This window comes from Phalacrocorax aristotelis, chromosome 17 (genome assembly GCF_949628215.1).
Source record: "Phalacrocorax aristotelis chromosome 17, bGulAri2.1, whole genome shotgun sequence".
NCBI lineage: Eukaryota > Metazoa > Chordata > Aves > Suliformes > Phalacrocoracidae > Phalacrocorax > Phalacrocorax aristotelis.
The window spans coordinates 7,706,052-7,728,511 of NC_134292.1; the positions used below are offsets into that span (position 1 = coordinate 7,706,052).

At 49.3% G+C, this 22,460-nt stretch overlaps 3 protein-coding genes across 5 annotated transcripts; 2 read left to right on the top strand and 1 right to left on the bottom strand.

Annotated features, from left to right (window-relative positions):
• The first annotated feature begins 93 nt into the window (after positions 1-93).
• Positions 94-13,081, top strand: POMT1 (protein O-mannosyltransferase 1). 3 transcript variants are annotated; one of them, XM_075112615.1, is made up of 19 exons: positions 94-224; positions 517-623; positions 1,210-1,260; positions 1,585-1,731; positions 2,762-2,873; positions 3,619-3,684; positions 4,259-4,352; positions 4,806-4,961; positions 5,572-5,702; positions 5,957-6,052; positions 7,433-7,525; positions 8,554-8,650; positions 8,742-8,834; positions 9,347-9,467; positions 9,744-9,841; positions 10,380-10,493; positions 11,019-11,145; positions 11,826-12,003; positions 12,746-13,081. In XM_075112615.1, exons 1-19 carry the CDS (start codon positions 103-105, stop codon positions 12,918-12,920), a joined length of 2,178 nt encoding a protein of 725 aa, XP_074968716.1. In that variant the 5' UTR covers positions 94-102; the 3' UTR covers positions 12,921-13,081. The 3 variants fall into 3 exon arrangements, with proteins under 3 accessions (XP_074968716.1, XP_074968718.1, XP_074968717.1); XM_075112617.1 differs by having other exon boundaries at positions 11,954-12,003; XM_075112616.1 differs by lacking the exon at positions 10,380-10,493.
• Positions 12,952-19,871, bottom strand: UCK1 (uridine-cytidine kinase 1). The gene is made up of 7 exons (XM_075112619.1): positions 19,728-19,871; positions 19,200-19,359; positions 18,244-18,340; positions 17,973-18,115; positions 17,780-17,874; positions 16,603-16,651; positions 12,952-16,198 (listed from the first exon to the last, which is right to left on the bottom strand). The coding sequence occupies exons 1-7, from the start codon at positions 19,824-19,826 to the stop codon at positions 16,011-16,013; spliced, it is 831 nt and encodes a 276-aa protein (XP_074968720.1). The 5' UTR covers positions 19,827-19,871; the 3' UTR covers positions 12,952-16,010.
• A 690-nt stretch (positions 19,872-20,561) lies between these two features.
• On the top strand, positions 20,562-22,440 carry PRRT1B (proline rich transmembrane protein 1B). The gene is made up of 4 exons (XM_075112620.1): positions 20,562-20,648; positions 20,883-21,189; positions 21,370-21,510; positions 21,609-22,440. Exons 2-4 carry the CDS (start codon positions 20,896-20,898, stop codon positions 21,753-21,755), a joined length of 582 nt encoding a protein of 193 aa, XP_074968721.1. The 5' UTR covers positions 20,562-20,648; positions 20,883-20,895; the 3' UTR covers positions 21,756-22,440.
• Positions 22,441-22,460: the final 20 nt, after the last annotated feature.

Below are 22,460 nucleotides of genomic sequence, written 5' to 3' on the forward strand. Positions count from 1 at the left end.
TGGAGTGTTTTCTGTCAAATGATCTTCAGTTCGCTTTGAGCAAAAGCGTGACTGCTGCTCTCCTCTGTTTGCTCTCAGAGATTTGGACAGACCTTTGACAGGATGTTGGGATTTCTGAAGAACCCGGTTGTGGTTACTGCAGAGATAAATATGAACCTTGTGGCATTGACTGTGATGGGATTAATAAGCCGTCTTTGGGGGCTTTCCTATCCACAGGCTGTAGTGTGAGTAAAATAGTTTATTTCCTACATGAATGACACCGACTTTTATTTTTTAAACACTCGTGGTAAGAATGCAGGAGCAGAAGAGCAGAGCTTGCCTGATGTCAGCCTCTGTAAATACGGTGATAGTGTTTCCCTAATAGAAACTCCTGGGGGGAAGGTAATGGGGCAAAGCCACTGCGCTTCATTGTATTCTTAGCCTTTTTCCAACGAATCAGTTTCCTTCCCTAGTATCCCCATAGCCTGCAGGATACTTCCAGTGAGACTTGACATGTTTCTGCCTCTTGTGTTTCAGTTTTGATGAAGTTTATTATGGCCAATTCGTTTCCCTCTACATGAAGAGAATCTTCTTTGTGGATGACAGCGGCCCACCCTTTGGCCATATGCTGCTAGCTTTGGGAGGTAGGGTGTCTCCTGGAACTGGGAAGTGCTGTTGTCTGTTTCTGTGGAAGAGAGAAGTGCTGGTTAGAAGCAAATTGTCAGGTCCTGTTACTGAGGAAAAAACACAAGGCAGCTGATTCTGATGTAGAGAGAATAAGTATTTCCCTTATTTAGTATTGGTAGTGGGCTATTGCATAAACACTGGACAGGTGATGGAGCCATGGATCCGTTACCTCATTATTATCCAGTCCTTTGGATAAAGAGAAAGGTAAGATGAGAACTGCTAGCGACTAGAAATAGCAGGCAACTAGCAGACTTCCAGGCCCGAGTTCCTTTCTGTAGCTGAGATATGCACAACGTAAAAGTGTCTGTTGGGAAGGAGAGATTAAATATACATGTAACTTTGTCACTGCAAATCTGTTGTTCCCAATTCCTATTCTTTGTGTCTCTGCACATAATCAAGGACTGCTGCAGGCGGAAAAGCACGAAAGAGGGCTTTCATGTTTGGAAAAGCTAAGTGTTTGGGAAACAATTCCAGTACCAATTTAGCACCAGCTTTTATATTTGTTTTGAGACTGGAAATTCTGAATTGTTGCTTATGTTGTAGGTTACTTAGGAGGATTTGATGGAAACTTCTTATGGAACAGGATTGGAGCTGGTAAGAGCTGATTTTAAGTGTCTCGTTCTTCTGAGAAAATAAGCAGTATTTCAGCGGCTGACAAATTCCTTTTTCCTGACTAGTGGAAATAATGCTTTATCTGAAACCTTCACTTCTCCTCTTAAATACGTCTTCTGCAGTCTCTAACAGAAGTTTAAGGCATTATGATTCCATAGCATAAATTTTCTAAATCGGTTAAAACGGTTTAAGGAGTAGGAGTTAGATTCAACAACTCGTCATAGTCGTGAGGAGTTCTGTATTGATCTGTCTTCTCTGCAATTAATAGTTTCCAAATTTGTGCACCAATGCTGTCTCCTATTTCAGAATACAGCGTGAATGTTCCTGTTCAGTCCTTGCGACTCCTGCCAGCGCTGGCTGGTGCTCTCTGTGTGCCTTTAGCATACCAGATTTTGGTAGAACTGCAGTTTTCCCACTGTGCGGCACTTGGAGCTGCTCTTCTGATTCTCTTAGGTAAGATTATTCCTTTGGGCCCCTTTCTTCACACAGAGGGAGAAGGGTCCCTTTTCCTCTTGTGATTTTTTAGGGCACATAAAAGGGTGGAGTAGCATCTCCCCATAGGATGCTAACAACACATCAGAGCCCACTTTCAGCCCTGGCCTGTACCAGTCTCTGCTGAGCCTCTTGGGTCTCCTGTAGCCCTACAGCTCTGCATCAGGCTGCCATTCTAGGCTGAGATTCTACACAAGTGTATTTCATTATTAAGCAAAGTGGGCAACCTTAACAGCCTCACAGAAAACCACGTTTCTTTTATGCAAGGAGGCCTGTACTCTCTTCCTCAGAGGTTTACAGGATGAGTCACAACATACTGGTGTTTAACAGCAGGATGACCCTACTTACAGTTAAAGCTCATAAAATTTCTTCATCTCCAAACTGCAGCAAACCAGTCTGTGTCCTTAGCACCATGATTTGACACTGTTCTGGTGTGTACAACTCAGCTGATTTTTTTTCTCTGAGGGTCTGCTGGCAGCTGCCTGAAAGGGAAAGAGCCTCTCAACAGCCCTTTAGCAGTCTGATAAGAGAAGCCTCTCCTAGCTACTGGCTGCTCTGATTCTGGCTAAGGGAATCCTGCACAAAGCAGCGCATCGCAGCTCACTTTCTTGAAGATTTGTCATCATGCTCGTTACCTGCTGGGGTCACTTGTTTGACTCTCTTTGCCTTGAGAAGCACCTTTCTGGATTTCCCAGCATTGATTTTCTTTGCCTTTGTAGGCAAACACAGACCTTTATCTGCCTCCTGCCAGACTTTACTACTTGCCCACCTCTTTGTCCTTGGAGACAGTTACGGCCATGTACTTTGCTCCAGCTGGAAGGTTTTTGTCCCTTTAAACCCAACACCTTCCTGTTACAGCCAGTGAGATCACAAGTGAATTGGCTGTCCGTAAAGGGGCAGGTCCTTCTGTTGGATAAGGATGTGATTGTCTGAGGTAGCGCTTGCCTATAGATAAGATTCTCTAATTTTGTCTCTCTCTCTCTCCCAACAGAGAACTCTCTGATCACTCAGTCAAGGTTCATGCTCCTGGAATCAATATTGATTTTTTTTATCCTACTTGCAGTTTTGTCCTACCTGAAGTTCTACAATTTGCAAAGGCACAGGTAAAGCTGGATTGTCTCCCATCCTTTGGAATATTGTTGTGGTGAGACTTTTTTTGTCATAGACAGTGTGTGTTTTTTCTGTAAGTCACTTCACCGTTCTGTAACTTGCTTCATCTGTCTGTAAAATCCAACGCTTTGACCTCTCATGTGGCTGCCCCAGAAGTTTTCTCTTCTGAGCAGAGAGAGCTAAAGAATGTTCTAACTGGTAGCAAGGTTGTCTTCTTCATTTTACAATAAAAATAAAATCCCATGGGAGCACTCCTTTGCCCACCCAGATTTTTTATTGGAAGGTTTGCCTCTGTGCACAGCAACACTGATGATAACAGGTTACTTAACGCTCCTTTGTTACTGTTTACAGGCACTGAATTTAGAGATCTTTGTCTCTTTTCTTGTGACTTCACATGTTCTCTGATCCTTGCAGAGGATAAAGTAATCTTTGTTAAAGTAAAATTATCTTTAAACTGAGCCCAGCAAGTGATTTAATACATTTCTTTTATCTGTAGTATCAGAAGGCAGGTAGCATTCAGTTTGGCTTTTCAGGATATGGAGGAGTACATTTGACAACACCCTGTAGGTCAGGGCTGAGAGTTGGTGGCGTGGGAGGTTCAGAACGAGATACCTCTGAGTAGAATAAGGAATAATAGAGTCCTGCAAGTTTTTTTCAAGTTAAATTACCTGAATTCAGGATCCTAAGAAGGTGCCCAGATCTTACCATAATGTCCTTTCCTTTGTCCTTTTATTTAAGTTTCTTCTCTGGAAGCTGGTGGTTTTGGCTTCTGTTGACGGGAATAGCTTGTTCTTGTGCAGTTGGGTAAGTGGTGACATCTTACCTTGTTTTAGAAAGCTGGCTCTCCTGTGTGCCATCTGAGGTGGCAGTGAGGCTTTGGGTTTTGAAGACTGATTCTTGGTGCTGTTCTGAGCAGACATCTCCATGACTTTTTAGTGAGTTAGATCGTTTCCGTGGAGAGGATGTCAATTCACAGTGGGCAATACCAGGCATTAGAGGGTACTCTCCTGGGAAGAACAAAATGCATTTCTCAAAGAAGGCTTTATGTCATAAATTAGCATCAGCATTTCACCCCTCCCTCCTAGTTGCCTGATCCTTCAGTAAGTCTGAATTTAGGGACTCTGTGCTTTGTGATTTGCCACCTTGTTATCGAGAAGGTTCTCTGACAGTGTGGTTGCTTAATGTAATTGGCAAACAAATGATACCTTCTGGTGTCAAAGCCTTGAGGCTTATTTATGTTGTTGAACCAAATGTGTCATGGATCTAAGTCCTTGGACTTCAATGCATCCTATTCAAGAGAAAGTTCAAATGTTTATGTCTTGTATTAGGTAACTGTAGTTTTTAACTGTGTTCATTTTTGTATGCGCTTTCTTTTCAGAGTGAAATATATGGGCCTGTTTACCTATATACTGCTCTTGGCCATCGCAGGACTCCACTTCTGGCAAATGATAGGAGACCAAAACTTGTCAAATGTAGGTAGCACAATGTGCAAAATATATTATGTGTAACTTTTCAGTACAGGAGCCAGCTAGGAGCCTTGCAAGCTCACAGATTATGATGCTGTCTGTAGCTGTTTTTCATACTAAAATTCCTTGCTGTAGGCTGCAAATCCTCCTGTCATAGAACAGTTTCCCGGCTCAGTTGCTGGGGAAGATGGAGTTAAGTTTAAGAAAAGCATGCGTGCATGGCTGGCTTTTCTGCTCTTATCCATGTCTTGCTGATTTGTGGCTCAAACCTATACTGTTTCACATACCTCCTGCTGGCTCCAGCTCAAATCATCGGAGGAAGTTATCCAGCTGTCCATGAAGTTATAGCTGAATGGGGGTGGTTGGGGAAACTTAAAAAAGCCAAACAAAACAAGCCAAAGGCACTGGTGTTTTTAATATCTGGAGCATGAAACCACTGAGTTCTCTGTGTTCTTCCAGGTTTCCTTGATATGCCATTTTCTAGCTAGGGGACTGGCCCTCATCATCATCCCAGTGGCCATGTACCTGTCCTTCTTCTACGTTCACTTGACTTTGCTGTATCGCTCTGGGCCTCATGACCAGATTATGACAAGTGCTTTCCAAGCCAGCTTAGAGGTAAAGAAAACGTGATCAAGAAACTGATTTATTAGGGGAGAACAGGAGGAGATCTGTCTTGTATTCACTATTAGAAGAAAGGTGTGCAATCTTGTTCCTTTGATCCCACATATTTGTTCATTTTATGTCATTTAACTACTTTGCTGCTGTAGTACTGCCTTAAGATGAAGCAATAATGACTGAAATCCGAATAATGGATGAAAAGCTTTTCCCAGTGAACCAAGAACAATATGTTCACTCTTCTGCTGAAGGTTTGTCCCTTCCTACAGGAAACTCCACAGAAGCAGATACAGTACTGAACTCTTAAGGGATGACATTGTATACTACAGGATGATAGTACGATTTTCTGTAGAAGAGTGCTTTGTCTGTCTTTTAGAATAGCGTGACTTTAGGGGTATTCCCTAAGGCCCTGTAGTCTTTCAGGCATTGGTGTATTTACTGTTTGCCGAGTATCATGCTGCAAGCCTTGATTTTTGTAGATACAACCAAACGAGAAGGCATTGTGCAAAGATACTGCTATGTTAAAATGGCTAGTGACTCTTCACAGAATTTAAACATTCCCTGGGTCTTTTCTTCTTCTTTCCACTTATCCTGTCATTATGCTTCTCAGGGTGGGCTGGCTCGTATCACTCAGGGTCAGCCCTTAGAGGTGGCCTACGGCTCTCAGATTACTCTGCGGAACGTGCTGGGCAAGCCCATGCAGTGTTGGCTCCACTCTCACACAAATACTTATCCCATCAGGTGAGGAATCTGTTTGGGTCTGTATTGTTAGGGTGAAAGTATGCTCTGGTTCTTCACCTGCCAGTCCAAGAATCTCAGTTTGGGTCCCGGCAATCTCTTTATTAATCCTTCAGAGCACACTGCAGATGCACAGGTTCTGTGTGCTCTGTAGGAATGGAGCCAGTGACCTGGTACTGGTTTTGTATTGCTGTGACTCTGTTGAGAACAGAAATGTACTGTTACACACCGGTGCGGTTTTTTAACCTTCTGTACAGGTATGAAAATGGCCGAGGTAGTTCCCATCAACAGCAGGTGACCTGCTACCCCTTCAAGGATGTGAACAACTGGTGGATTGTCAAAGATCCTGGAATGTGAGTATGCAAGAGATTTAAATGCCACTCTGCTGTAAGCGTAGCTTCTATATGCTTCCAAAACCTAACCAGGGCATAGGTTGGATTGGACATAACTATTCTCTGCTAACGGGCGTAGAGGCCACGCATGATCCTGAGCAAGAAATGTCAGCTGCAGAGTTGGTAAGGGTGGCTGTTTGCACAGTCCTCCTCAATATGGTAAAAGCATTATTGAGGACTCAGAAATTCTTTCTGAACGGCTCCTGCCAGAACGCGGGCTGTGCTGTGCGCAAGGGGAACTTTAAAGACTCATGGGACCGGTGGGAACTCTTCAGGTGCTTTGCATGAAAGGGAAGTTCTGCTTTTTGGTGTGTGAGCCATGGCATTAGAGTTCCTTGATGAGTTTTATCGAACTTGAATGGGTCTCAGAAGAGGGTAGAACTCACTTTTGCAGAACAAGTATTTCTTTTTACTTAAAGTATGAGATGAGCTGTAGAATCTGCCACATGGGGAGGGATTCCAAGTGGGTGCCTGCACTTGTGAGGCCTGGTTCGTGCTGAAGTGTTTTGCCATTGTAACTGTCAGTGAGGAGCAGGACTCTTTGTTCTTGTAGTTTTGCAGTAAAAGCCCTTGTGCGATATTATTTCATACTGATGAAAAAGATGCTTTTGTAGGTTTCTTATGTTGCTCTGGGAACTGTATAAGCAGTCCTACCAGAAGGACTCTGCGCCATTATATATCATACCCACGTTGGGAAGGTTTGTCCATAGCAAAGACCTGTCAAGTAGGGGCTCTACCAGAACCAAAGAAACCAACTACCTTCTTAAAATTCTTCAAACTCAAGACTTCTGTGAGCCCTGGAGGCTATGAAGTCCTTCTACAGAACAGTAAAAAGCAGGCAGCACTTAGGTGAACTGCAGCATTCCCCTTGCCAAAGCATGCCTTAGCCCTGTCCAGAAGCAAGGTGAGAGTTTGGTCTTCGTGGTGGAGATAGCCATTGATCTCTCTTGTAATTCTGCCAAAAGCAACATCAGTTGTAGTAAAAGCACCTGTCAGACCTCACTGAAGCACTTACTCATTTCGCAGAAGCCACCAAGCAGCTGTGTGGTGGGAATAATCTGAACTCGCTCCTGACTGACCGGGATTCAGATCACTGACTAATGGCTGGGGTGTCAGTATCTCATTACTGATCCTCTGAGTCATTCTGCCCTTAACTCACCTTTGCCTTGATGAGCTTTGTTTCCATTCTGGTACAATCTATAGATTACTTGAATTTTTCATCTTACTGCCTAAATGTCTGTCCCTGCCTGCAGCTTCTTGACCTAACACTTTGGTCATGACAAGCTTGCGTTATATAGAAAGCAGAATGTAACGGCTTCCTCTTGGGTGTCACTCCACCAGGCAGCAGCTGGTGGTGAGTAATCCACCCCGTCCTGTCAGACACGGACACATCGTGCAGCTGGTCCACGGCATCACGACTCGGTACCTCAACACGTAAGTCCTTTCCTCATCCTCTGCTCTGCTGAGCCTGCTGGCTCTTTCTGCCTTGTTGTCTCTCAGAATAGCTGTTGCGGGGTTGAAGCGCAGTGACGCTTACATTCAGATGTGCCATAAACTGCCTGTTATTCACGGATTCTTTAAACAGCGGGGCTGGGATGGACCTCATACGGTCAGTTACATGAGCCGTCCTGTGGCCCAGACAAAGGATGCTGTATGCTTAATTATTGTTTGCAGTTGACCTGGCAGTGGGGTTTGATACTAATCACAAACTCTTCAGTGACTGCTGGCTCTTTCTGGTCATCTCTGCTGGTGGCCTTTAGAAGGGGCTAGCGGTGGTGTCACCCATGTTCACAATTCATAGTTGTGCAGATTCCTAAATACAGAGTCCCCTTGGTGAGTCTTCATCCTTGCCCCTTCACTGCTTCCGCTCCAGGCAGGTGCAGATGTTTAGTATTTTGTTTGACTGTTAACCTAAAGTCACGTGCTGACTTTGGTGGCATACTCCTGCGTGAAGGTTGTGCTCTGTACATTAGGAAGACCTCTTGGAGCATCCAGTGTGCTGTGGCTGCTTGCCCTGGATTCTTGCCTGTTTTGCAAAGACTGCAGTATGACATTGCCTCCTGACTGCTTCCCGAAGGGCTCCTGTGTGTACTTGAATATCACTCAGTTTAGGAAGGGAGTTGTTTTGAGCTTGGGTTTTTGCTGTGTCCCTTCCAAACCTAATTCATTCATTATTGGAAACCCCAGTGAACAGTGTCTCTGTTCGTCACAATCAGTGCTTGTTCTTCAGCCTGGCATAGCATGCATCTGTACTGGCTTCCTCTGAGCTTGTCCCTGGCAGCTCTTGGTAGTGGGGTGTTCTATTTCAGAGTAAACTGTGTAAATGGGTTACTTGGTTTTGCTTTATTACTGACTTTTCTTCATTACTGAATCTGGTCTAAGCCATTTCAGTACCTTTATGGGTTTGATTTTATATGAATTTAGGAAAGGTGTTGGAGGATCTTACTTCACTTGTCTTCTAGGCATGATGTTGCTGCCCCTCTTAGCCCTCACTCCCAAGAAGTTTCCTGCTATATTGATTATAACATATCCATGCCAGCACAGAACCTCTGGAGAGTGGTGAGTGGTCAAAGAGAAGGGAGGAGCTCATCATGTTCCAGCAGAAACAGCTGAGACGACATGAAGATCCAAAGACATCTTTGTGTTGCAGGAAATTGTAAATCGGGAGTCTGACACAGATGTGTGGAAGACAATTTTGTCGGAAGTGAGGTTTGTTCATGTGAACACCTCTGCAGTGCTAAAGGCAGGTGGATTTATGTTTCTTCCCCTATAGCTTTTCCTCCGTGCAGCTCTTGTAAGCTCATAAACTATTACTCTCTCTGCTCCAAAATGCCTAAACCACTAATCAAATAAGTAAATATATGGAAACAATAAACGTGCTCAAAGTGGTAAAAGGGCAGCACATGTTTCAAGGTAGTCATGCTCAGACTTTACTCATTTCCAGCACGCAGAGCTGTTGTGCAGGAGGTTGTGGCCCCTGTTCACAACTGGGCCTTAGATACTGCCTGAGAAATTGTTGCTGAGTCTGTGAGTAGTATGTGACAGCAGCAGGAACAGTTACAGATCTCTTCGCAGAGTTTGCCAGAATCCCTGACTTGATGGCTGTAGCATTTGTTGAGACAGTAGTGCATGGTGACTGCACATACGTTCTAGCAGTCCCTTGCTGTGATCCACCGCTCAGGCAGGGCCTAGGAACTTCCATCTGGAAGTTCAAACTGGCAGGACTGTAAGTTTACAGTCCTCTTTCCCTTTCAGCTCAGTGGAGCATCTTTACCCGAGTGGGGATACCGGCAGCTGGAGGTGGTTGGAGAGAAGCTGTCCAAAGGCTACCACCAGAGCATGGTGTGGAATGTGGAGGAGCACAGATATGGGAAAAGTACGTCTGTCTCAGCCATGCTCTCGAAGCAGATTTCTGTGACTCGGGGGAGGCTTCATATTACGGGAAGGTCGTGTCGTGTCTATGTGTGTTCAGCATGCTCTGGCTCTACCATGACATCAGAATCCTTACAAATCCCCTTAGAGCACTCTTGCAGTTGGGCTGTATTGGAGAAGGGCTCTCTGAGGAGGCAGGGGTATATCATATGTGCTCTCTCTCCTTTCTAGCTTTCTTCCTGTTATGCGGCTATTTCCAAGATATGCTGTTTTCTTCCAGGCCAAGAGCAAAAAGAGAGAGAAGTGGAACTCCACTCTCCCACGCAGATGGACATAAGTAAAAACCTCAGCTTCATGGCAAAGTTCACAGAATTGCAGGTGAGGGTCTCCTTACTCCTGTCATTTTAACTTCTCCTGCAGAGCAGGAACCTGAGCATTTCTGCAAACTCTGAGCCTGAGGACTCATTGTTTATTCCTTGCTGATGGAGTAGTTTGGCTTCCTCGCTGGAAAAAAGAATATTTCTGAAGGCATTTAGAAAGGCATCAGAGAACTGTGCAGCTATGCGACTCGGTAACGAATACCCAGTGATTGTGTTAAAAAAAAAAAAAAGGAAGGGGAGGAAGATGAATTGGGCACCTAGAAGCTGTCTGAAACTGAACTGCAACGTGTTATATATGCAGGCAGTAGTGTCGATGCCCCTTACTAACACTACAGAAATTCACTGTGGAGAGTGCATTATATAAGAACAAAACAAAACCATTTTATTGATCAATATCCAGTATGAGACGATATGTAAAATCTTAGTCCGCTCCCAGGTTAAGAACTTGCCGTGTTACATCTGGAGCTGTTCACCCATGCCTTCTGTCCCCCTCATTTTTCCAATTCTGAAAGCCGCCTGTTTACTTTTTTTCCTAGTGGAAAATACTCACATTAAAAAATGAAGACACAGAACATAAGTACAGCTCCTCTGCTCTTGACTGGATCACAATGGACACAAATATTGCCTACTGGCTCCACCCAACCTCTGGTGTAAGTACGAGAGGTAGAAGTAAACGTGAACCTGGTGAAGAAAGCAGAGTTCAGTTCAGCTGTGAGCTCCTTGAGTGTGAGAGCGAGCAGGGCAGCGGTTCCAGCCAGGGAGCTGCTCCAGGATCGGCTCTTCCTGTATTAAGAATATATTTTCCCTGAGGTTTGGGCTTGGGTTTTTTTTCCATGTGATACTGCTTTGACAGTAGTTGCTTTTAATTAAATCGTGTCACCTTGCGCGTTTTGTTTTTTTTTTGCAAAGGAAAACTGCCGTTTAATAGTTTCTGTTATTGATTCCATTTAGAAGATGAGTTCCTCTCCAAGAGCATCTTTTAAATGCCTTACATTACAAAAGAGTCTTAAAGCAGCAAAGTTCATCAACTAGCTTTGTTGCAGGAAAGATAAGGTTACTAGCCAGGCATGTTCTGACATTTAATTTAGCAGGTACATGTAAGTAATATTGAAATTTTCCTAAAAGAACTGCAGCGTGTTCCTGCTTCTGGCTTAGACCATCTTCTAATCCTTCAGGCCCAGATCCACCTCCTTGGGAATGTTGTCACCTGGGCTTCAGCTAACGTCGCTGCTGTGGTCTACATGTGTCTGTCCCTGTGGTACTTGATACGACGAAGGAGAAGGATTTACGACATTCCTGAAGGTCTGATTCCATTTTGTGGGTGTGCGTCGAGGTTGGGGGTTGGCTCTTGTTCTGCTACACTTTAATGGATCCAAAGGCACGTTGGTTTCTTTTTTTTTTTTTCAGCTACGTGCTTGGCTGTGCTAGCACTTTCCTGCCACGAGCCCCAAAATTTTTATTTGGGACACACAAACATCTGGAGTAGCCCACAAGGAGGCTGATTATGGTCATCACAATGTGACCATCACCTCATGAGAAAATACAGTAGCCAGACTAATATTTGTCTGACTCATTCCCTGGCTGTAAGAAATCTCCAGGCACTAGATTTGTTTCTATGGAACCCTTTTGTCACTATTTAAAAGAGGTAGGGACTGGCTGTGGGGGGAGGGACGTATTGTAGATGGATTCATTCCAACCGAGGTACCATCTCCTCTGTCTGGCCGGGCAGTTTTATGCCTACCTTTCTGGCAGTACATTTTAGTGTCATGCTGTGAAGCTGCTTCATGCTGGCTGTAATCTGTCCTGACGGGTACTTCGTAAGTGTGACAAAATCTCCCTCAGTTGAGTGTGATCAAGCTAAAGATCATATTAGCGCGAACTGTAGAGAGCGGGGAAAAACACCAAACCATGCAAGTAGGCAACCTCTTAGAGACTTTAGGTTTCCAAGCACTGTGCTTTGAGATATCTCCTGTCTCCCGCAGGCAAATGGCAGCGGTGGGTATCAGCCGGGCGGATCTGTGTTGGAGGCTGGGCTGTGAATTACCTGCCCTTCTTCGTGATGGAGAAAACACTTTTTCTGTACCACTATCTGCCTGCCCTTACCTTCCAGATTCTCCTGATCCCCATCGTATTACAGCACCTCAGCGATCATCTCTGCAGGTACTGGGTTTTAACAGATAGACAGACAAGAGAAGGGACACAGTTCTTTCCTCTAGGGCTGTCACCTTGGCAAGCTGCTGCCGGTAAAGCAGTGATTTTTGCAGCAGTGGCCATACTTTGGCATTTGCCTTTAGAGAACATAGGCCATATAGAATCATAGAATCGTTAAGGTTGGAAGAGACCCTTAAGATTGTCGAGTCCAACCACTAACCTATCACTGCTAAGTCCACCACTAAACCATATCCTCAAGCACCACATCTACCCTTCTTTTAAATACCTTCAGGGATGGAGACTCCACCACCTCCCTGGGCAGCCTGTTCCAATGCCTGACAACCCTTTCGGTGAAGTTTTCCTAATATCCAACCTAAACTTCCCCTGGCGCAGCTTGAGGCCATTTTCTCTCATCCTATCGCTTGTTACTAGGGAGGAGACCTACCCCTGCCTTGCTACAACCTGCTTTCAGGTAGTTGTAGAGAGCGATAAGGTCTCCCCTCAGCTTCCTCTTCTCCAGACTAAACAACCCCAATTCCCTCAGCTGCTCCTCATAAGACTTGTTCTCTAGACCCTTCACCAACTTTGTTGCCCTTCCCTGGACACGCTCCAGCACCTCAATGTCCTTCTTGTAGTGAGGGGCCCAAAACTGAACACAGTACTCGAGGTGGGGTATGTAGGTCTTCCCTTTGAATGAAGTGTTCGGCCAGCCTTGCTGGAACTTGACTGCTCTTTCCCTCTCTCATCCCAGCTCTCTGCTTCTCAAGAGCATGTTCAGTGCATTGACCGTAGCCTGGTTCTCGTCAGTTTACCTCGTCTATTGCACATTCAGCCCTGTGACCTATGGGAAGCCCTCGCTGTCTGTTGCTGAACTCAAGCAGTTGCGCTGGAAGGACAGCTGGAACATCCTTATCCGAAAACAGTAACAACTACAATTTTGTTACAGGCCAAAGGAAATGCCTTTTATGCAAAGCCAAGAATTTATTGTCAGTATAATCAAAATCTTAACAGTCTGATCAAATAACTGATAGTAGTCCAGATCGAAGTACCACAGAAAAAGAAAATAAAAGAATACTGTTACAAAAAAGGTCTCAACAGTAATATAGCTGTTACGAGCACAATTCCCAATCTCTACCCCAGTTACATTCACCCTTCTACGGCCCCTCAGGGTCCGAAGGTTGCCAACTTCAGTCGACAGCATCCCAGGTCCTTTGCTGGGAAGAGTATGCTGCAAGAGGTCCTTCTTGCTCTTTCCTGGGAGTATGGCATTGATGGTTTCTTCCTTCTTGCACTACATTGCACTTTTTTTTTTTTAAAATGTTCCCTAGCATCTTGGTCTGCAATTCCCTGTCACGCCAAGTTACTGTAAATGAATACTGTCCAACCTATTGGATACTTCTCTGTTTTCTTTGTTACTGCTAAAAACTGGGCTTTACCAGCTCCTGCAGTCTTCAGAATAATCCCATGACTATATTCCTCAACAATGCATTATTTGCCCCCACTGTCAATGCTCTGCTCTCATCCCTATTTCATTACATTACAGCATTAAGCTAAGTTTATAAATAGCTCATTCTCCATAGAATAATGACTTGTTACTTATTATCTGTGTATAATCGTTTGGCTTAACCATAATTTTTATGACGCTAAGCAAAAATAAAACAGATAGACATTAAAAAATTGCTGTTAGAGCTAAACAAGCTAAAACAAAGCTTCAGGCCAGCCAAGAAGTCGCCCAAAGAGTCCTTTTGGCCTTGCAGTGGTCATGTGAAGCCTGTGGCCTGTTACCAGCAATGGCCGTACTGTATTTACTGGGCTGCAGGGTTACACCTCAGGTCTCATCGGAGGAGGCACTCTGAGCAAGGTAGAACTGAGCATGCTGACAAAGAAACCTGCTCTAACTTGTACACACGGGCTCAGGGTAAAAACCTTGTAACTTGGCCCATGCCCTGGCTTGCACCAGCAGAGGAATTCATAGGGTAGGAGAAGGTGCAAGCGAAGGACTGGGATTGCTCAGTAGGGAATTTTTAATATAACAAGGGTTACAGTAACTACACCACAGGTGATTTTTTTTTTTCTTTCTTCACGTGGCTGCAGCAGCAGGATCTTGCAATACAGCTCAAAGCTGACTAAGAACAGCAGTTGTAGACAGCCCAGGGTGTTTTTACTGCTGTAGCACATGCTAGTCGAGGCTGCTTTTAGCTCCCTCCTCCCCCAGAGGAAGGTATGATCAAACACCACAGTCAATCAAAGTAGGTTTTAGTGACTATTTTGCTCCTCCTTTAATCAGCCCCAATAGCTAATGCTTCAGTGCGGTAGCTCATACGCTAACTCTGTCACCCTGAGCTGAACAGCACCCAGCAGCAGTTATGAAATGCATGGCTTTCTCCTCAGCAGCACAGAAGCGTACCACTGACCTGCGGAGATCGCGTATAGACAATGAACCTTTAACGATTTCCAGTGTTGAAAAAAATAGGGATGACAGCGCAGACTGCATTTTTTTAAGTTGGGTGTTTTTTTCTCTCTAAAGCATCAGCCATTACAGAACTAAAGCTAATAATTGTGAGTTAAGGGGAAGAAAGAACTGCTGAGTGTAAGAGCAGCTCCAGAAGCGTTCCTTTGTGCTGGTGTAGTGCAAGTAGCACAAATATTATATAAAAAGGTCATCTCTGCTCACTGTTCGGTCATTTGTTTATTAGCCAAAGTAACACACCCACAGCCAGACCCTGGTTTTAGAAAACTAGCAAATATTTAAAACTTCATTCCCTCCCCTCCTTAAAATTACGCTGGATGTCCAGATTCAAGAAGGATACCACAAGAACATTTTTTCAAAGGCCCATCTGGCCCTTCATTTTGGAATTTTTTTCCAGAATCGTCATGTTGCTGCGGTATCACTTACCTGGGGTAAGCTACAGAAACTGGGATGTCACTGCTTATGCTTCCAGCCGCTTGTCTGCTCTCTCTAGAAAACCCAACATTCTTGAGTTTAAACTGCCTGAGTGCAAGGCAAGTGCTTTGACTCTGTTTGAGGGCAGAAGCATGTCCAGAGCTGTTTGTGCCATCAGGAGGCGGCTCTCGCAGTTCACGGCTTTCCCCCTTGCTGATCTTACCTCCCAGCTCTGGAAGCGGATGGATTCTGCCCAGCAGAATCTGCAACCAGCAGTACAGAAATGCCCTAAAAGACACTAATACTGGCAAGGTCAGGTTTCTGTTTCCATGAGCAACTCAATCCAGTTGGAGCTCACACATTCAGTAACTGTGGAAAAGGAGACTATTTGGGTACAAAAAAAAAAAATATCATGCAGTGTTAACAGGCTTAGAAAGGAATAAATTAGGGAACCGGAATCACACAACTTCTTGGGCCTGTCCCCTCCCCAATGAACTGCAGTCCCCATTTCTCCCACACAGCCTCCATTTTGTCTCTGTCTCAGGGGAGAGATTCCTCTAGCGGTCAATCCTTCTGCCCCCACATGCTACTACAGGCTAAAAAGGAGGCTGGCCAGCAGGACAGCAATACAGAACTCAAGGTGCCAACGAGGTGGAGGAGAGCAACGACTGCACCTGCTTGTTAAAATTAACAGGGTGTGAGCTAGTCTTGGATAGAGAGGCTTTTTTCTTTTGGGGAAAAAAAAATCCCAAACCAAAAACCAGGCAGATAATTTTCCTGCTAAGGAAGATCATCATCAGAGAAATGGGGTATCTTGCTAATCATGTGGTAGCACGTAATTTTCAGGGGAGACTTCAGCATTAGATCTCATTTTGAAAATTAAGAAAAGGCAAGTAGCACTGCCTTTAACCAGTTCATCAAGTAACACAACTCTGACATCGTAGGAGGAAAGGGAGGGGTTTTGGAGGGGAGAGGAGCCAACGCTCCCCTCTGCGAGACGTCTCGCACCGGTCTCCCCTCCGCTGCTAGGATGATTTACAGGGCACTGCACCCACCATGCTGTTGAAGTCCTTTCCCAAAGTTGTCTTCAGTGTTGGTCTGGACCAGAGGCAAATCCTTCAGCTCTGACGGGTTAGTGCGGACGGCTGCTGGACTCCAGGTGGGAGCGTTTGCCGGCCGCTAGCACGCTGCTGCTCTCTGTTTGTTCAGGGAACGGGCGCTTGTAGGTCCGACCGTGTCCGTTCATTGCTCCTCGCTGCCACTTGCAGATGTCTCCATTTAGGATGTCTTGAATGTGCTGCACTATGAGGTTTATAGCAACTGCAGAGAAGAAATATAGGAAATATAGGACATGAGGGCTTTTTTGGTCAAGCTATCTAGAAAATGTGGAGCATCCAGCCCTGTTCAGCTCAAGTTTTAACAAGAAGCACTTAAATGGAACTATGCCTGCCCTCTGCAGTGAGGTCAGCCCTCAGCAGAAACCAGCAATTGCAGCACCAGCTGTAACACCGGGGTCCTGCTCTGCATCGCCGATCGCATGTCACTTTCCAGCCCTCCACAGGCTGAGCAGCTGATCATCCCGGTCAGGCTCCCTCCCCTACAGCCCCCCCACCAGCAAACCACCTTTCCTTAGGAGCACGCAAAGAAGGCAGTGGTGTGCCTCTTCTCAACCCCAAAGGCGGCCTCCCCAGAGAAATCGGACAGAGAACTGAACTCCCTTTTACCCATGTTGTCAACTCCTCGGGGGATGATCACATCCGCATACTTCTTGGTCTGCAAAACAGCAACGGCGGTGGAGACAGTTAATGGGCAAAGTCAGCTTTAGTCTAGGAAGACGCTACCCAACGCCAGAAAGCTGGGGCCAAAGATGGAGGGGTTTCTGTGCTCTGGGGCTGCAAGTTAAAGCTCTCAGTCATGGGAACACCTAAATGAATTGAGAATCGTACCGGCTAACGTGCGCTGCATTTAAGGTTGGGATTGTTCTTACTGTCCCTTTGCAGTGAATCACCAGGTAAAAGCAGTAGGTCAAGCGTGGAGTACTTGCTTCTACACTTGTGCAGAGTATGCTGCCTTCAAACAGGTCATCCCCTTCGAGGCTGAGGTCTGTTTGCTAAGAGCTGGTTCTAATCAGCGTTTCACAAGCCATTGCTAAATCTCTGCCGAGAGCCAAGGTACCCAATGTGCCTGTGAAATTCCTTCCTGCCTCTGTTGACATTTTATTGATCTTTACCACTGTAGAGCCCCTGCTTTCCCCCCGCCTCCCCTACTTATTAAAAGGCTGGCAAATTCAGCATTTCTAATGAGTACTTTTACAATCCCCAAATTGCTTTGATCTAGAGCGAGAGGCGCCTGAGCTAGCCTTTTCCATCTTATTTAATCCACATATAGGATTTTGTTCTCAAAGGGGTTTTGGGTTGTTTTTTTTTTTTAACAAATTAATTTGATTACGTGAGCACCTAAATTGGCCCCGCATTACATGGCGGAGCCAGCAGACACTATAATGGTCCGCCCCAGGTTTTCACCAGTGTTCCCTGTTGAGAGTCTGTTGGAAACCAAGCTCTTCTTTCTTCCTGCAAGGCTTAAGAATAAATGCAGAGTGGGAGTGTTTCAGTCAAAGGGACCCATGCAAAAATAGCCATGGCCAGCGAGCAGTGAGAAAACGCGCGCCGCCTCCAGGGATTTCCATGGTGCTTTGCAAGCAGAAGGGACCAACCATTCACATTCCTTAAACACATGGCTTGTAACAGTAAAATACATGAGGCAGAGGGGAGCGCGTGGGACTCATGAAATACAAATATCAAAAGCCACCACTGCTGCATCTCCGGTGCAGCTAATCCCCAGGCGCTCCCGCCCCTTTTCCCCCCCAGAAACCACAGGTGAAATCAGTGAAACATTTAGTACCGGTAAGCAGAACTCCTCAAAGGCGGGCTTGACGAACGTAGTGTACTGGGTAAGGATCTGCTCGAGGTCCCGCCCACGTTTCATATCGCGCAGAACTGGGACGCGAAGATAAAACCCGTGAGTTTTGCCACATGGCGAAGGACAGATAAGGAACACGAGCTGGCTGGTGCCGCCCGTGACGGCGGAGCATTACCTCTGCGGGACAGCCGGACGTCAGAATCCGTGTCGACAAAGAGCCGGAGGTGGAACATGTCCCGAATGTCTTGGTTGTAGAAAACCAGGATCCCCTCAAAGAGAACAACATCAGCGGGATAGACCACCGTCGTCTCGGCAAGCCTGCCAGGAAAAGACACCCTGAGCACGCGTTCAGTGGGGCTCGCGCCGCAGCCAGGCAGTCGGTCCCCAGGCCCAGCTGGAGACACCCCCGTACCCGCCCCAAGGCCGCACACAAAACCGAGACTTACCGCGAATGGGTCACAAAGTCGTAGGTCGGTACCTCAACTGTTCTGCCCTCAACAATATTTTTCAGGGTTGTATGCATCAAGTCATTATCAAAAGCATCTGCAAGAGGAAGGTTTAAAGAGGAAGAAGTTCAGGTGCTGCTATATCCAGTGATCTCAGGTTTTCTAGGCCTGAAGGAAAAATGCTCTGCCCCAGCATTACACTAGGAAAAAAAAGGAACTTATTCTTTCCTACCAGCAGCAATCCAACACCGCCCTCCCAAACTAGAATTGCTGTACTTGGTTACAGAGATAAGGAAGGGAGAATTGGTTGTTTATAAGCAACTATAATACAGTGAAATTAAGAACCCAAATGTGAAGGTGGCAATTGCATAATTTCACCAAACTGCTTGGCAATTGTATGATTTTGTGCAACTCCTTTAGTCCGTTAGTTAAGAGTAATTTCGGAAACCTCAGACATCTTTACTGCTTTTCCTTATCAGCCCAGGTGAGCCCACAGCAGGCTCTAGGCCTCAGCCACGGGCAGATCGTTGTCCCGTCTGCAATCTAAGGCACCCCCTCGAGCAAGGGCAGCAGCTCCTGGTGCGGACGAGAAATACCAGGAAGGGTTTGGGGAGCGATGTACTTTATTCCTGGTCCTCGCAACAGCCAAGGATGAGGAAACAGAGCACCGTGCAAGCCGGGGTGCTCTCCAACTCCCCAGCACCGCGCTCTGCAAAGGGGCACTAAAACAGCCCTTGCCACCTGCAGCGGTGCGGCTTTCACGACAGCAGCGTGGGCACGCGAACGATAAACAGGCATTTTGGTGGGGAAAAGAGCGTTTCTGTTATTCAACACTTGTCGTTTTCTACAGGCCCTTTCCGTAAGCCCCGGCCGGTCTCCAGCCTCTAACCCAGCCACGCTAGAGACCGGGAAGAAGGGCCTCAGCCAGAAGGCAGGGTTACGGTGAGCCGCCTCACCCGGGTGGTCGAAGTTGTACTGCCCCTTCAGCGCCTTGGCCTGCTGCTCGGCGGTCAGCACCTTGTAGAAGCTGTCCTGGCTGAGGATGAGGACCTTCCGCTGCCGGTGGTCCACCTCGTTCTGCCCCAGCAGCTCCATGATCTTCTCGCAGACTGTGGACTGAGCAGGGGGGGCTCAGGCAGAGCGGGGGGGGGGGGGGGCGCGGGCAGAGCCGGGGGGGGGGGGGTCCTCGGGGGGGGGGGGTCGGGCTCAGGCTCAGGTAGAGTCTCGGAGGCGGGGGGTCGGGCTCGGGCTAAGGCAGACACCCCCCCTCCCCCGAGTGCGGCCCCGAGCCCGGCCCCCCCGCCCCCGCCGGCTGCCCGACCCCCTCCGCGGGCCGGCGGCGCCCGGTGCCGGGGGAGGGAAGCGGCGCTGGAGCCGGAGCCCGAGCCCGCCCCGCCGGCTGCGCCGGGAGGCGGCGGCCGGCACCGCGCGATGCCCCGGCGGGCCCCGCCGCGCCCCGGGCGGAGCCGCGGCCCAGGTCTCACCTTGCCGCTGGCGGTGCCGCCGCTGACGCCGATGAGGAAGGGCCGCGGGTGCGGGTGCGCGTGCGGCCGCTCCGGCTCGGCGCCGCCGGCGGAGGCCATGGCGGGGCGGGCGGGGCGGCCGCGGGGGGCGACGGGAAGTGTAGGCCGGGGGCGGGGCCGGGGGCGGGGCCAGCGGCGGCGGGGTCACGTGCGCTGAGCGCGTCCGGTCTCAGCCCCCGGTCGGTGCCGCGTACCTCGCATAGGCGCGTGTGCGGGGGTGCGTGTGCGGGGGTGCGTGTGCGGGGGTGCGTGTGCGGGGGTGCGTGTGCGGGGGTGCGTGTGCGGGGGGAATGCGCGTGCGCGCGCGCGTGCATACCCACAAATGCTAATAGGGGTCGCTAAATACATAGATTTTTATATCGGTTTTGTATGTTAAATAGCTATGGCTACAATATATAGACAGCACTTTCTGCATGAAAACATAATATTTTGATATAAAGACGAATCATGCAGTTATGCACAAAAAAAAAAAAAAAAAAAAAAAAAAAAAAAAGGTGTTTAAATGCACGTAACCGCCCACCCGCGCTCGCACCGTTCCTGCACAACCTCCCCGCCCGGCCCCGCAGCCCCACAGCCGGGGGGGGGGGGGGCGGCACGGTGGGCGCCCCGGTTTGCCGCCCTCGGGGTCCCCAGCGGAGGGGGGACCCCCCCCGGTCCCGTCCCCGTTCCCCCCAGGAGCCCCTCCCGAGCGCGGGGCCGGGGTGGCGGTGCCGGGAGCGGCCCCCGCCCGCGCAGGGCCCTGGGCAAACACCCGGTCAATGATTAACGCGCCCGGCCCCGCGGCCGTCCCGCCGCGCTGCGCTCCCGGTGCGGGGCCGTGCGGGGGCCGGGGGGGGACCCAGGCCCCGAGCGTCCGGCAGGCGGGACCCCGCGGGCACCGACGTGAGTGGGGACGGCGCGGGGACACGGGGGGGCCACGGAGGCGGCGCAGGGAACGGGGGCTTGGGGCTCCCGCGGGGCAGGGGGGTGGTGGTGGCGGGGTGGGTTCCGCTCACCCCCTCCCGCAGGCGGTGGGCCGGGTCTGTCCCCGTCCCATCACGGCCCCGCACTGCCACCGGCCCTCGCTCGCGGGTGGTGGGGGCAGCGGGGCAGCCCACGGCCTCCCTGTCCCCGCAGGCGACTCCGCGGGATGGAGGGCGACGTGCCTGGGGGGGGCCGGGGCTGCGGGGCGGCCGCGGGGCTGCCCAGCTCCGGCACCCACTGGGACCCCGCCACGGGCCGCGGGGACGGGCACACGGTGGTGATGGCGGTCACCAACCCGGCCTTCGAGGGGGACCCGCCACCCTATTCGCCCCCGGACCCCAAGAGCATCCATCTCCTCTACCCGCCATTCCCGGCCGGCTTCTCCCAGCAAGTGCCAGTCATCTACCAGCCGGGGCGGGGGCCGGAGCCATTCCCCCCTGCCCCCCTGCCCTACACCATCGTACGTACCCCCCGCCCCGACGTATTCCTGCCCCGCTCTGCAGCGGGGTCACCCCTTAGTCCTTCTCCTGGGTTTGTGGGGGTCCCAAGCGGCACCTCGAGCAATGCTCGAGCACCACAACCTGGGGGGCGGAGGGGGGAGCGGGTCGTGCAGTTCTAACCACCCCCCGCCGTGTCGCAGTACGACGGGCAGCCGAGCACAGGGCCGTCACCCACCAGCCACGGGCAGCGCCTGCCCAAGGACTACCTGGTGGAGTCGGTGCTGGTGACCATCTTCTGCTGCCTGCTGACGGGGGTCATCGCCCTCGTCTACTCCCACGAGGTAAGGACGACACGGTCCTGATTTACACCAAACCCACCTGGTGCCTCAAATCCCCCCTCCCAGTGCTTCTAACCTCTCCCCTTCTCCTTTTGTGCCAGACCCGCGCTGCGCTCAGCCGCGGGGACATGGCCCAGGCGACCGTGGCATCCAAAAAGGCCCAGTCGCTGGTCCTCTTCAGCCTCCTCTTTGGGTTGTTCGCCTCCATCAGCTGGGTCATCTATGTCCTCGTAGCCCTGTATCTATGACGGGGCCCCGAGCCCCAGGGACACGGCGTGTGCCCGGGGCTCCTCGCAGCTCACCACGGGAAGGTGGAGCAGCCACGGACCCCATGTGGCATCGCCGGGGCTGCTGCGGGTAACAGGAAACCACAAAGCACTATCAATAGGTGACCACAAAGCGTTATTGGGGCCGATGGGCAGCGTCTGTCCTTCCCGGCAGGACAAGGAGCCTCTCCGGAGCCACACGCGCCTTCACCCGCCCGCTCTCAGCCCCATGAGTCGTGGCGCGGGCAGGACAAACTCGGGCCAAAGTGATGCCGGTGCCGTGCCCCGCCGGAGCCGGCTCTGGACAAGGCGCCTCATCGGAGCAGCGGCACCACATCCAGGATCAGGCTCTGCTGCGGGATGCTGAGTCCCGTGAGCACAGACTGGTGGAGGTGCAAAACAGGACCCTCACAGGGCGAGTGTCTTGCAGAGCCGTCGTGGCTGGAGACGGAGCAAACGGCCAAGGCGTGACCGAGAGGCCAAGGTGTGCAGCCGCTCCCGCCGGCAGCTGCTGCTCTGGGCGTGAGAAGCCCTCACTGGTAATTAATAATGTGAGAAGATATAAACCCAAGTATTTAGCTTCTATGATAATTTTGCACACACAAACACACACCCCCACCACCTTCTTGCTGCTTCCAGACTGACATTAAATACAGGTGTAGCCAAAGCGTCTGTTTTCTCTGCACA